Consider the following 14,445-nt stretch of genomic DNA (forward strand, 5'->3'; position numbering starts at 1 on the left):
CCGACCAGCTCAGCAAGTCTTCCTGCTACCACTGCTCAAAATGAGATCAGCGTATGTCTGTACGTCTGTACGTCTGTGGCCTCGTGCTTCGCTCACAGTCATCGTCGTCCCAGCTCTGTTGTGTAAAATTCCTCAGTCATCGTCGTCCCAGCTTTGTTGTGTGAAGACGGTAAAATTCCTAGACTCAAACTGGATCCACTCTGCAGATCCACACCGTTAGACTCAAACATAACAACGGGAACTCACCGATCACTGTTCTTCTCACTACACCAAAAAAACAAACAAATTAAAGTATTGAAGGAGATATGCTCCAATGGAGGCAAATTACAGATAAATCAGACACAGCTAATGCATTTTAAGTGCCACATTATACAGAATCCATTAGTAGCTAGAGGAGTTCAGCACCACTCCAGATATTAAATCTCTCTGACTGAAACTCTGGAACCGGGATGAGTCGATATCAGAGAAGCCCAGCTGCTGTTCCAACAGATATGAGAGCGGGGCTTATCATAAGGAACGATGCCAGAGCTACAGGCCAGCAGCAGCGATACAGTAATGACCCGGGCTGGTAATGGTGACGTGCAGTCTGGTAAAACAGCAAGACAATCACATTCACAGGGGACAGATGAAGGGGGGGGGGGGGGGGGGGGGGGGGGGGGTGCAGTGTTGGATTAATTGAACTGTTAATAGCACGCGCCTTAGCTGTGAACAATTTATCGAGGTCTTCTGCACTTCATGCCAATACACTGTGGTGATTTAATGAGGGCAACACGGATCCTACAGGCTGACGGACTAATAGGCATTTTCAGACATCACATCTGTCCCGGTGCTGTGGATATACAACGTCTACACACGCCTGGGAAATGCCAAGTTGTAGAGAATGAATGCAGAATAAAACCTGGATGTTTCACCGAAGAACAGAATAAGATAATCAATCAATAAAAAATCAGTTTGAATGATTTCAAGTTTAAATGAAAAATAGATAAAGCGTAAAAGAGTAAAAAGTCCAAACTCCATAAAATGACAAAAACAATCAAAGCATTGGAAACATATAAATAAAATATATATAAATATATGGGTTGTCCAAATTAATTAATTATTTGATTGAACTTTACAGCATCCCATAATTCCAACGTCCACATTTGCACGCAGGAAGGATTTTTCTTTCATTTCACCAAAGCACCTCAAGCTTAAAATACCATCTCCAACGCTCTGTCTCAATTAGGATCATGGGGATTACTCCATGGCTACCATGTGATGAAGCAAATAAATAATCATTTCATAGTCTTAATAACATATAAAACTGATCAAAATAAACATCTTAAACGAGGTCTGCCTAATCAAAAACACGCAAGACGATCAACTCCTTATGATTATCTCAGCTGTCCTGACTCAGAGACTACACGGAGAAACCTTCGACCTGTTCTTCTGAATACAGTCTTCAGTACCAGTGGATGAAGACGATGAAGAGGAGCGAGCGTACGTCCTGACCACTTCCTGACACCTACTTGGTGACTTTTCCACCTCAGGGCTGAATCCATCATTCATCAAACATCAACGTCACCAACAGTTCTGGCACCGACGCTCGGTCCTGCACGGCTAACTGTATATCTGCTATATCTCCTCCACGTCACTGTCACCTCTTGGAGCGCGGACATTTGCAATTACCGAGAACATTTGCGATTACTGTACCGTGTCGAACAAACATCGAAGCGCTCTCCTGCCGAGGACTGGAGCACTGAGCCGAGGGAGAGAGGCGAAATAATTCCCTGAAATAACATTCCCTGTCGGAATATTCACCTGTGGAGACTGTGGAATTATATTTATACAAATGCTAATTATTCCACTGCTGGAATGTGCGCAGGTTTTACAGAGAAGAGCCCTGGTGGCAGTAATGAGCTCAGACATTAGCGTAATGGCTCTGAAATGGAGTAGACTATCGTGGGATGTCTTTAGTGATCCATGACTTTTACTCATCCCTGTATGAATTTGTGTCCTGGCACAGGGGAACCGTCCCTCAGTGTGCCACATCATGGGCGAATAACTACCCTGCCAGACTAACGTCTTGTTAGAGATGAGGAACGAGCAGAGGGGGAGCTCTTTGGTCAGATCCAGCTCAGCCAATAGGGAGATGGCTGCTGCTGCTGCTGCTGGTGGTGGTGGAGGTGGCAATGAGAGGAAGACTGAGGGTGGAGGAACAAGGGGAGTGAAAAAAATGGCGGGGTAGAGGGCACCGTCTCTTGAGGCCTTTGTGCTTCGCTGCCAGTGTGTGTAAATCAGCAGGCAGCTCACGGCTGCAATGAGGTAGAAAATAAAAAAAACATAAAAATGTCCAAGTGAAATAAGAGGCAAAGGGAAATCTTTTATAATGAGCCTAAATTCTCCTCACTCTGCAGTAGATCCACCGGTCGGCTCGGCTTGTCTTCCCCAGACACCGTCCATCATCCCAGCGACTGCATATCTCCACAAATTACTCAGATTACACCACCTGCTATTCATTTAATACATATGTAATGAGCATCCTAAATTCACATCATTATCATTCATGGTATGTTAATAGGCCCGTGTCAAACTCATTAATATTCACATAAACATAATGTGTTCCTGAAGAACCGAGAAGTCGACCGCGTCGTCCTGATCTGATCCGGTCTGAGACGTAAGTTTACCAACAACTTCACGATCACGTGTCGTCGCTCACACCAGGAACGTCACAGATTCACTCTCCCTCAGAGTAGAGGGATTTCCAAGACAAACTACTGAGATCACACTGTAGATTAACATTACATCATCATCTTAATCCCACACGTTGGCTTTGAACGTCAGCCAGAATGAAGTCATGAAAAATGTAACTACTGGGAGTAAAATTTAAAAAAATGGAGCTCGTAGTTTTTCAGCCACTAGGGTGACCTGGTCCCCAACAGTGAGATGTGGGAGAAGATAATATTTGAATGGGACAATGTGGGACATGCTGGTAGCCACAACATGAAGTTTTACAACCTTATGTATATATAAATATATAACATATATTTACAGTATACAGTTTAGTTTCCGATTCCGATATTAACTGATATCGATACATGCAGGTGTCTGGTTTAGGCAGAGGAGACGTATGCAGTCGTGGTCTGTATCACAATGACAATAATTCACTTTTACTTCAAAACTATTTTTAGGTCACATCATCAGGGGCAAAACCCTTGGCATCGCAGTTTTCATCATCGCAGGAAAAAAACAATAACGATTCCTACCGATAGTATATAATTACGCTAATACAGTCGGATATCATTTGATATCGATACATGCAGGTGTCTGGTTTAGGCAGAGGAGACGTATGCAGTCGTGGTCTGTATCACAATGACAATAATTCACTTTTACTTCAAAACTATTTTTAGGTCACATCATCAGGGGCAAAACCCTTCATCATCGTTCAGTTTTCATCATCGCAAGAAAAAAACAATAACAATTCTTACCGATAGCATATAATTATGCTAATACAGTCGGATATCATCGGACATCCCTAATATATACAAATGTTGCTCAAAACATATCTTACATTTACTTTTAACGGACCTGGATCAGGACCGTGAACCACAGATTGTGTACCATACAGTATGTGAATTTCCACAATGTAAACTTCTCGACAGTGAATTTCAAAGGCCTGAGTGTCCTCAGACTGGGTGTGACCAGGACCAGGACCAGGACCAGGACCAGGACCAGGACCAGGACCAGGACAAGGACCAGGACCAGGACCAGGACCAGGACCAGGACCAGGACCAGGACCAGGACCAGGACCAGGACCAGGACCAGGACACTCCACCTGTGTGTGTGTGTGGGTGTGCTGTTACGCTGTAACACCATCCATGCACATTCAGGACCAGGACCAGGACCAGGACCAGACACTCCACCCAACACAGCGACAGTGCAGCCTTACTCTAGGCCGCCATGACACCGCCACCAGCTGACTTGACACCGAGACGGGTTCTCAACCTCGATGCCAGGTCATTACAACCAGTGGCATCTGGCACTGTGGGGGGTAAGAGACGGGGGAAGAAGAGAAGCTGAGGGAGGACTGATCGGTTTGCACAGGATCAGCGTTTGGAGAGGGCTGTAATTACAGTTAGAACATCTCTCACATCTCTGACCTCTCCTGATTACAACGCTCCTCCCAGACCACCCACGGCCATTACTCACCTCACTAACTAGCAGAGTAAATCAGCGGCGGAGCGCTGACCTGATATTAGAGCCGCAGACAGAGAGTAAACAGGGCCAGAGTACACAGGCTGTAGCCTTGTAAATAATCCGTGCGGAGATGGAGCGGGAGCCGGGCGTGGGAGATGTTTATGGCAGGTGGACAAACACCTGTCACTTTGATAAGCCTGATTTATCCTGAGTGACATGTCAGCACATAGCTCTGCCGGGCCTGACAGCGGCGGCGGCCAACCGCACACTGAGCAACAGCAGCCGTTTGTTCCAGCGAAGCCCAGAGAAAGTGAGGGAGATGACAAGGCAGAGTGAAGCAGTAACAGCTTTATCACTTTAATACATCAGCGGGAAGACCACGCCGTCCGCCGTCCACGTGGGGCCTGACGGCTGCGGTGCATTTAAGGACTTCCTGACACTGGACATGTGCAGCTCAAAACTTCCTGACACTGGACATGTGCAGCTCACGCAGAGTTATTATATGGGAAGACGCAGAGAAGGTGTTTGTGAGAAACTGTTGCTCCTAATGAACGGCCTGTCGGGGGGCCGTATTTCTGGGCCGCCGACGATCTGTGCACTTTAACATTTCAGATTGAAAAACCATTGTGAGAGGAAATTAATTTGATCAATTAGACACATTTATGAAAGTCACACTTTTAAGCACTTTCAGATTTCCAGTCCTGCTAAAATCAGATGAAACAACACTAACAAGTACATCTACGTAATTTCAAATTTGAGCTGAACTGGACAAATTTGCTGCTATCCATCCATCAAGTTGCACTATTGCCACCTACTGGTTCGACTGGAACTGTCCCAACCACTAAGAAAAGATGGAGAAAAGAGAAGACAGCGTTTCCGACAAACTATAGAAAAGTCTCTAAAGCGTTTCCGACAAACTATAGAAAAGTCTCGTAAAGATGATGACTTTTGAAGAACTTAATTTTCATCTGACTCTCTATGTGGCGCTCTTCCTCCTGCTTTCGTTGACATGCTCCACATCCCTCCACAGTGTCACGAGCCGCTGGGAGGACCTTAATTTTTCAGCTGACATGAGTTACGTTAACAGAAACTGACCTCAATTAAGAGTGACTTGCATTTAAAAAGTGTCTAGTNGCTTTAATGGAATGCTGACAGTGGGCCAGTTGGAGAGGTAATACATTTCCTGCAAAATGCCAGGGGATACCACATAAATAAGGTAGTGTTATTCCTGACAGAAACTCTCCGTGAAGCTGCGGCGTGATGTATGGCTGAGTGACCTGGTTAAAGAGCAGCAGAAACAGCTGACAGCTTGATCAAGATTACCCCTCTAAAGTGGTATAGATCAGGTCTCTTTGGTAACCCCGGGGGTAATGGTTTCAGATGATGATGTTTCCCGGCCTGGACAAAGACGAGCAGCCATCCTTTTAGCCACGGGGTTCTCCTGCTCCCCCTGCTCCCTGAGGGTTATTTACACAAAGACAATACGTCAAAAAGTTGACCCAAGAAAACCAAACAGGCATCCCATAATTGTGATGGTTGTCAGAAAAAAATTATCTATGGATGGACTTAAAGCCATTTGTCTTTTCTTTTTCTTTTTCTTTTAATCACTACCTCACTGTGTTTTGTAATGACAGGGAATTTGTTTTATATTTCCCTCATTTTTCTCAGTAAACCTAAATGTAAAAGTGCGTCTTTATGGTGGCGAGTATTAATTAGTGATATTCCGGTATCATTAGTGTAATTTAGTGCTCACTAAATTAACACCAGGGTGGCATTTATCTATGAAACATTATATCTTGATGTTAAATTGCAATAAAAGGACCTGTATATTCTGAAGATATGGCTGTCCAACTCTGACGGGGGAGGGACGGGGGGGAGGGGGACGCGGTTGACATCCATTAAGGAAATCCTTTATTGGCACATAAAAATGAGAGGCAATATTTAGCCTTAGTCGCCTTTGGCAGAGGTAAAGACCAACATTAAAAAGGTGCACATTCTGTTTGTCAGCATGGAAATATTCCCCCGGTCCAAAACTCAGAATCAAACCCAGCAGCGTGTTTAAATCACGGCACACATCGATGGAAGGATGTGGGTTCAATTCCAGGGAATGTTTCAGGAGTTGCCATCTGGTGATTCCCCCACTGACTGTTTCCTTTCTCTGAAACAAAGGTGTTTCTTCCCTTCATATCCAATGTAGCATATTCAATAACTAATTATGGTAATTCATTACATCTTCAATTAGCAGAGAGGCTTTATCGCCGCACCGTGGAGCAAAGAGCGGGATTTATGACGGCTCTGAATGTCACCCAGAGGACGGAGGACGAGTTCATCACTCAAAAGGAACAAAACAGAGAGACAGGAGTGAGGAAAAAATCAAGGCGCGAAGAAGAAGACGAAGACGTATTGAGTTATTGGAGAGCGAACGTGGTTATCTTCTCGTTTTCTTCCTAACCTTGGGAAAACCTTGACAAGGACTCTTTTGTGTCTGAGACACAACGGCGGGAAAAATGTGTGATGGAGCCTGAAGGGTGGAGAAGAGGAATGTTGTTCTTTTAGCGAGAGCGCTGTAAAAAGACATGTACAGTATATACATGTAGCCTCTGTGGGACATGGCTGGCTAATGCCACATCGCCTGCTGTCAAACAGCCCCTCGGAGGGTGATAAGCAACGCCGCTGTCTGTGTGCGTGGCTGTCTTATTAGTGCACCGCCGCAGTTTCACTCAGGCACGCGGCACAGCCAGCCATCTGCCACTCTGTGGTCCTCAGCCCAGCACTGTCTCTCAGGTGCCATAAAAACACACAGAGGATCCCTGTGAAGGCCTGAACAAAAGTGCTGACCACATGAATAAACTCTGCTCTAAAAATAAATAAATAACCCCTCATTCTTCCCGGGGCTTTGGACACATGCAGTAAGTGTGCACACAGGATTTGGACTTTCCAGTGACCTGATGTTAACTGCACAGATTACAGAAGGCAAATATTGTCATTCAGCAGGCTGTTAAATCCACACACACTCTCCTTTTACGCCAGTGTCTTTTCCCCAGGAAATACTTTCATTTTCTTTCTTCAATCTGTCAGTGACGCTCCAAGATGGCAAAACCTGGCAACAGCATCTCTGGCAGGGAGCTCCACACTGTAGCAGAGCTAATCTATGACCCCCGAAGAGACTCTATTGCCACCTTGTGGTTTGAATTCTGGTTTAATAATTAAAACAAATGTACTGATGCAACAGTTATAATTGAATTTTTATTCATTTTTATGGCCAGAAGCAAAGTTTGGAATGTAGAGGAGGAAAAATAGTCAAACAGAAAATAAATAGAAATGAGAGGCAGAGAGTAGAAAGGATCATTTTCCTACAGTGACGTTAAAAGTTGTTCCATCAAGGAAGGGTCAAGCCTAAAAAAACAAAAAACAAATTAAAAAAAAGTTTTAGTTAAGTTTAATAATTCCAAATTAAAAGTTTTGTCTTGAACTCATAAATGGAGAAATTCCAACTCACATGGTTTGTATTTACAAAATGTAAAGCTGCATCAGGTAATCTTTAGGGACAATTCCTATATTTCCATTCTTCTCTCCAACCCACCAGCCATAGTTCTGGTACTCCTGAGTAAAAGACAGACGGAAAAGGCTCAGACATTAGCAGCCGATAACCACTGACCTTCATTATACCAGAAAATGATTTCAGTAGGTGTCACAGTCCAAGCCCTAACATATAGTCAAAATCATACACACACACATATATATATATATATATATGACAACAACTATATGTCTATATACACATATATACATATATGGATATATGTATTTGTTGATTTTAGTGTGATGTTTAGTGTAAAAGTACAACTCCTAACATATAGTCAAAATTGTGTTAATATACATGTAGCTATATAGATGTATATGTATATATATATACTAGTCAAAATTGTGTTAATATACATGTATCTATAGATAAATACACATCTATATACACATATATATGTACATATGTGTTTGTGCATGTACATATATGTGTACAAATCACAAAGGGACTGTTTATCTAAATTTACGGAATATATATCATAATATTTTTCTTGCTAGCTATTAAACACATATGTATTGTTATTTATTATATTTATTTATTGTGAAGTACCTGCAGATGGGACTAAAAAGTACTAAAGTGGAAGAGTTAAACTGATGCAAAGACTACAACTTCCAAAACACGGAGCAGATGGAGCCAAACTCAGCAGTCACGAAAACATCATTCACACTCACGTCCACAGCTATGGTCAATCAAAAGTCTCTTATTGATCTAATCTGCCAATACAAGAAAGTCAGAGAATAACATGCCTAAAGACCGGGAATTGAACCAGCAACTCAGGGATCTTAAGCAAAAACAAAGTTAAGGAAAGGACATTGATGCTTTTTCATTGTCTGACCGATGGAACGGCTCCACATGTGCATCCAACAGCCTTCGTTTTCCTCCCACACCTAAACCATCCTATAACTCTCTGTAATCCCTGTCCTGTGCTGTCTCAGACTGAGCACACTTTCCTCTGCTCCACACAAAAAGCCCAGTGTGGACGGTGCACACAGAACATAAATGTGTCACAGCCTGACAAGTAATAGCTCCAAATGGCTGTCACCATGCTGAGATGTGAGGAGGACACTGTGAGCAGAGATCTGAGACAAGAGGCAAAGATATCCCGCTCTCCCTTTCTTGGGCTGAGGCCTGAACTCCCATCAAAGTCTCCCCGGGACATGAATCAAGTCGGGAGATCCCGTCCTGACAAAGCTGAAGGAAGAGGAGCCTGTACAATGTTACAAATTCAAAACAGAACACGGGGACGAGGACGAAGCACATGTGTCCAGTTATTCCCCGGAGAGACGAGAGGATGTCGGTGATCACAGGGCAGCGTCGGGCACAGGAAGAGTACCATAACAACAGTCGTGTCCAGCAGCCACGGAGTTTGACTTGGTGTCTGTGGTGCAGCAGTCGGGTCATAGTGTGAACACACAATATAGTTATTAGTTCATCTGAAATGATTAACCTCAAATAAACAGAAATAGTCACATCCATTTCTTTTATGTGTGGCCTGATGGAAATGTCACTCCATCAGTGGCCCCCGGGGGCACATGGGAGCAGACTCACATGAGGTGTGTATAAGAGGGCGTAAAACCCAGTGTGTGTGCGTGAGGGGGCGTGCACGTGGGCGTGCACACGCATTACGACTTCCTGCAGCCAGCCTTTGAAAACAGCAACACTTCATTGTGTTGTTCAGGCTGACAAATAAGTCATGGCTGACTGAGTGTGGGACACAACACATGGACACGTCCACACAGCTGTGGACCACTGATGGAAACACACACATCCGTACTACAACACAAACACACACACACAGCAACGTAAATACTGTGATATTGATCACCTACATTTGCTACACCTGTAGTCTAACACAGCGGTCTCCAAAACGGGGGGTGCGGCAGCGTATACTGCACCATAAAATAATACATTTTTAAATGATTGACTTCATGACAGAGAAGTGGTGGATGAGATATCAGCAGTGTGTTTATCTGCAGTGATGCGTCCCTCTTCTGATCAGAATGTATTTTTACCATTTGGGAAATTTCAAGTGTTAGAGTAGACCAGTAGGTGGCAGTCATGCAATTCTCAGGATGCCTGCTTGTGTTAGAATCCAATGGGGAAGACAGCTTATTGAAAAAGAAATATATATAATAATATTAAACATATATAAATATATAATATTCTATGTTGCTAATTAGGACCACACACAGTAAAAAATATATAATACTGTAGTATTGTAAAAACTGTAGTACGGCTGTCAAACCGCATATAAAGAATAAGGAGTCGGTTCCACGTTCTTATGTCCTGAAAACTCTAGATTTGTGGTTCTGCTGTGGTTACTGTAGTACTCACAAAAACTCTTCCAGTGTGTACTTCCTCAACCCACACAGTACGGAGGAGTCTGTCTGATCTGAAGGCTTTAAAGCTTCACCTGTTTCCAACCCACTGACCCACATTTGCAGAGCCACACGTTACAACTCCTAATTAGTTTTCTGTGCAGTGACTCGCACCTGGAGGAGGCAGCGGTGGGAACGAGGGGGTGGGTTCCTGCAGCAGCAGCAGCAGCAGCAGCAGCAGCAGCAGCAGCATATCCAGGCAACACACTGCTCTCTCCCTCTCCCCCAGCTCCTGACTGGGGGGTCTCACAGCTGTAACACTGCAGTTATTTCTGAGCTGTGGAATGGGGGAGGGACAGGGAGAAGAAGGAGAAAGGAGCAGTGGGGATGGAGAGGAGGAGGGGGAGGTCGGCTGTCCACTTTAAGCTGCAGCTGGCTGCTGCAGTCCAGACACGTTTTATGGTCATTGCCCCTGCAGCAAGCCACAACCCCCAACACCAAGGTTTCAGCTAATGGCACTCCCAGTCTGAGAGAAAGAGCAACTTGATTCTTGGTCCTTTTCCACGCATGAAGATGGAGGAGGGGGAAGAGGAGAAGAAGAAGGAGACAGAGGACTAGGAGAAGGAGGAGGAGGAGGAGGAAGAGTCATAAACAGGCATTTGGCCAATGAGCAGTGACAGCTCTGTCTGTGTTTTGGTCTTTTCTTTCTTCCCTTTGATGGAGGATCAATGCAACAATTAGTTAATCAACCAAAGTTTAAAAAAACAATTGTATAACATGTTTGTCAAAAACATTAAAAATGTTGATTGTAAAAATATGTCTAAAAATATATTATTAATATTACATAACTTTAAAATTTTGCTAAATAAAATAAATAAAGCAATGTTTGATTTTTTTTACCTATTTTCCAGAAACTTCTATAATAACCAAGAAAAAATAAATAATTAATTAATCTTTTTTTTTTTAGCAAAATTATCTCTTTATTCTTAATGTATCGCTGCTGGTTTTACTCATTAAAATTCAATCAGTAGCACAGCAGTCAGGACATGTTTTTACCACTAGATGGCACACTTGAATTTGGAAAAGGCTGAGTGTCACACAGACGACAACACACTCAACAGTTTCCAGACCAGACAGTCTTGCAATTGTTTGGATATTTTTCAAATCAATGTATATTTTTAAAAGCACGTTAGTGGCATCTAGCTACATCTAGTGGTGGTGTTGTTATTGTTTCAGGCTGTGTGATGAGAAAACAGTCCAAACCCTCCTACAGCAGTGGGCTGCATGTTACTGTGCACAACACACCACAGCCATGCAAGGGCCCGGAATCAAACCGACAACTTTTAAAGCTTGTTCCTTAAACACTTTGGCCCATCAGCTGCCGACAACCGGAATCCACTGAGTTGCACTACTGCCACCTACTGCATGTATTTTCTACTGATAAATGATTTTAGTCCCAAATATCGTTTAAAAAGTTTTGTAAAGAAAATGCGAACAGAGGGCAGCATCCTCACAGATGATCACACCGTGGTGGGCTGTTGGTGGGCTGTTGGTGGGCTGTTGGTGGGCCGCTGAGCATTCAAACCAATACCTGTCAACCACACCTGGTCAACTATACATGGAAACGTCCTCACCAGCTCTGAACTGAGTTCTGGACTGAGCTTGGCTTCGTTAAAACATTCAGTCCACATTTGTTGAGGTGAGAGAGTGTGTCTGGCCCAGAGGTGTGTGGGCTGTGGACCACTGCTGCAGCAGCAGCAGCAGCAGCAGCAGCAGCGGTGGTGTTGTGCTGAAAGAGTCCAGATGGAAGTGATGGAATGGCACTGTGTGCCAGCAAAGCTCGGCTTCCGCCAACAACACTAAAACAGCTTCCTTTGTGACACAACTAATCGCCGTCACAGTGCCAGAGGAGTAAACCCAGCCCAGTCTGCCTCTTCCCATCAGCCACACACCTCCAGGTGCCGGGTCACACTCTGCCAGTAAAGGCTGAGAACAGTCGGGTCCTCTGAGGTGGTCTGACACAGACAGGACCGTTCTGACTGCTGTACTGTTGGCTCTGTGCTAAATCTACAGCTAAATGTCATCACAGGAGAGTCACCACGGCTAACCCTGATGCCAAATGACTTGGTGTAAGCTAGCTAAGCTCTACGTGAGGCTAATCCTACATCTAAGTTAGCCTCGTTCACCAAAACGTTTGTGGAATAGTAGCAACTTTTTATATATGGACAATTTATGTTAATTTTCCAATACTTTAACCTATTTTAAAATAACTAGCTAACCTTAACTTTTTGCTCATTTCAAGTTATTTATTTGGTCAAAACTGAAAATTGATTAATTTTTAAGATTTCTTTTTTCACCGAACTCTAGCCTTTTTTGGGGGTACATTTTTTAGACATTTTTGGCTTTTTCTGTTTATTCATTCATTGTTATATTGAGGGTTATTTTTGTCTAATATATGTATTATCTATTTTTTTTTTAAATTTGCTTTATGATTTTTTTCATTTATCATCTACTACATTTGCTGTTAACGGTTGTGGGAGAATTAAATTTATTTTGTATGATTTTATTCATTTTAACCTTACATTCTAAGCTGTTTTGGAGATAAACTTTAAGGCAAAAAGATAGACAGACCTTGCTGAGGATGTAGATGGGATCTCCACGTTTGAAGGTCAGCTCATCAGTCTGGTCTCCAGTACAGTCCCACAGACCCTGGTAGTAGTTCTGGTAGTCTGTGGCCTTATCGACGGCTAAAAAAAAAATAGTAATACAGAAAGGAAATGACAGCTGGAGTCAAACAAAAACTGTGTGATTCTGGTAAAATACCATCAAAACAACATGGTCCTTTAACTGTTAACTGTTGTGAAAACCCTGTTGACTGGTATTGACTTGTACAGTTTTTGTGGCTGCTCCTCACACCAAATGTGTTTGTGGGGCAGAGCCAACAGGAGGAGGTGCAAAGACAACACAGTGGAAGTGACACAGACACGACTTCTCTTTTGTGTAATCCACTGATGTGGCAACAACGCTCTGTGTTTCCAGTCAGAGCTCAACGAGCACAACAACAGGACAAAATGTACAGGAAAACAAAGGGGAATAATGATGTTATATTACATGAAGCATGGAGTTCAACAAAAACAAATGAGGTTTTGACAACAGGCAAATTCATCTGTGAACATGTGAATATGTAAAACACTTGGTGTTGAAGGAGGAAGTTGTGCAAAAACTATTTCCAGCGTTGTGAGAACTTTCAGTTGCACAGAAACTTGTGTGTGTGGCTTTTTTTATTCCATGGTGTCCAGGCTAATAACCAGACTTTAGCTAAACTAAACTAAGGTGTTTTACAGATGGAAGACGGTTTTTACTTCTTTTCTTAGTTTGTATAACAGGAACATGAACTGCTTGGAGACTTTTTGAATGTAGTTCATATATATTTTCAAAAAAGAAAAATGTAATTTCAAATGTAATTGTGTACCTGGAGCAGGAGGAGGAGGAGCTGGTTTGGACAGTGGTTCCACCTTCGGGGCAGGGTTTGGTGGAGAATCCTCTGGAGAAACAAGACACATTCACTTTGAATCATTTGAAGTCAATTTTATTTTTAATGCTGGAATTCACAAAACAAATGCGTTTCAATTGACTTTACTCATTTAAAATTACATGAATACATGATGAAATAATGTGAGGTCAGACCTGGAAGCTCTTCATAGATGTCCTCATCGATGGGTTGGACCGGAGCACCAACATCGTCGTACATTTCCTGTTCATACTCTTCTTCTGGGATCACGCCTGTCAAGTCTGTACACAGGGAGAGGTCATACGTTGACCTTTCAGCTTTGACATCTCAATCAAAATAAATAAATAAATAAATACATGTGTGTGTGTAGATGTATGTATATATAACTACATAATATATATATGTCTATATACTGTATATACACACACACATATACATTTACACTTCTCTACATGTATAGACATATATGGACAAATATTTTGCGTTTTTTTAATATATTTTACACATTTACAAAGGATAACATTTTTGCCATTAATGTCACTGAAAAAAAGTGATAAAAAAATGTTTTTTGAGTCCAAACCTCTCAAAACAAAGTCTATCTGTTGCACCCAGTCCTCCGCCTCTTTGACTGATGACGCACAAAACTGGTGATGGATGATGAGAGAAATAAAAACCGTAGTGAGTGCAATATGTGGCTCTACATATATTAATTAACATAAACAAATAACACTGCGTTTATGCATAGTAAAATGTTCCGTGTGGAAGAATCTGGACGTTAGACACACACACACACACACTGGGAGGTTTTAAAATATGCACAACAAGGCATTGCACAGCAGCGATGTCAAAGGAAGGAA

At 42.7% G+C, this 14,445-nt stretch overlaps 1 protein-coding gene across 2 annotated transcripts in view; it reads right to left on the bottom strand.

The window, feature by feature from the left end:
• Window positions 1–7,408: 7,408 nt before the first annotated feature.
• The window catches only part of skap2 (src kinase associated phosphoprotein 2), an 11,616-nt gene continuing 4,579 nt past the window's right edge, over window positions 7,409–14,445 (bottom strand). For both annotated transcript variants that reach the window (XM_025061768.1, XM_008323393.3), the window contains exons 8-13: window positions 14,169–14,232; window positions 13,765–13,869; window positions 13,550–13,621; window positions 12,709–12,824; window positions 7,676–7,779; window positions 7,409–7,572 (exon numbers count right to left, since the gene is read on the bottom strand). In XM_025061768.1, the coding sequence (XP_024917536.1) occupies window positions 7,687–7,779; window positions 12,709–12,824; window positions 13,550–13,621; window positions 13,765–13,869; window positions 14,169–14,232 (450 nt within the window). In that variant the 3' untranslated portion in view covers window positions 7,409–7,572; window positions 7,676–7,686. The remainder of the gene's footprint in view (window positions 7,573–7,675; window positions 7,780–12,708; window positions 12,825–13,549; window positions 13,622–13,764; window positions 13,870–14,168; window positions 14,233–14,445) is intronic.

Source organism: Cynoglossus semilaevis, chromosome 13 (assembly GCF_000523025.1).
Source record: "Cynoglossus semilaevis isolate Cse_v1.0 chromosome 13, Cse_v1.0, whole genome shotgun sequence".
Classification (NCBI taxonomy): Eukaryota; Metazoa; Chordata; class Actinopteri; order Pleuronectiformes; family Cynoglossidae; genus Cynoglossus; species Cynoglossus semilaevis.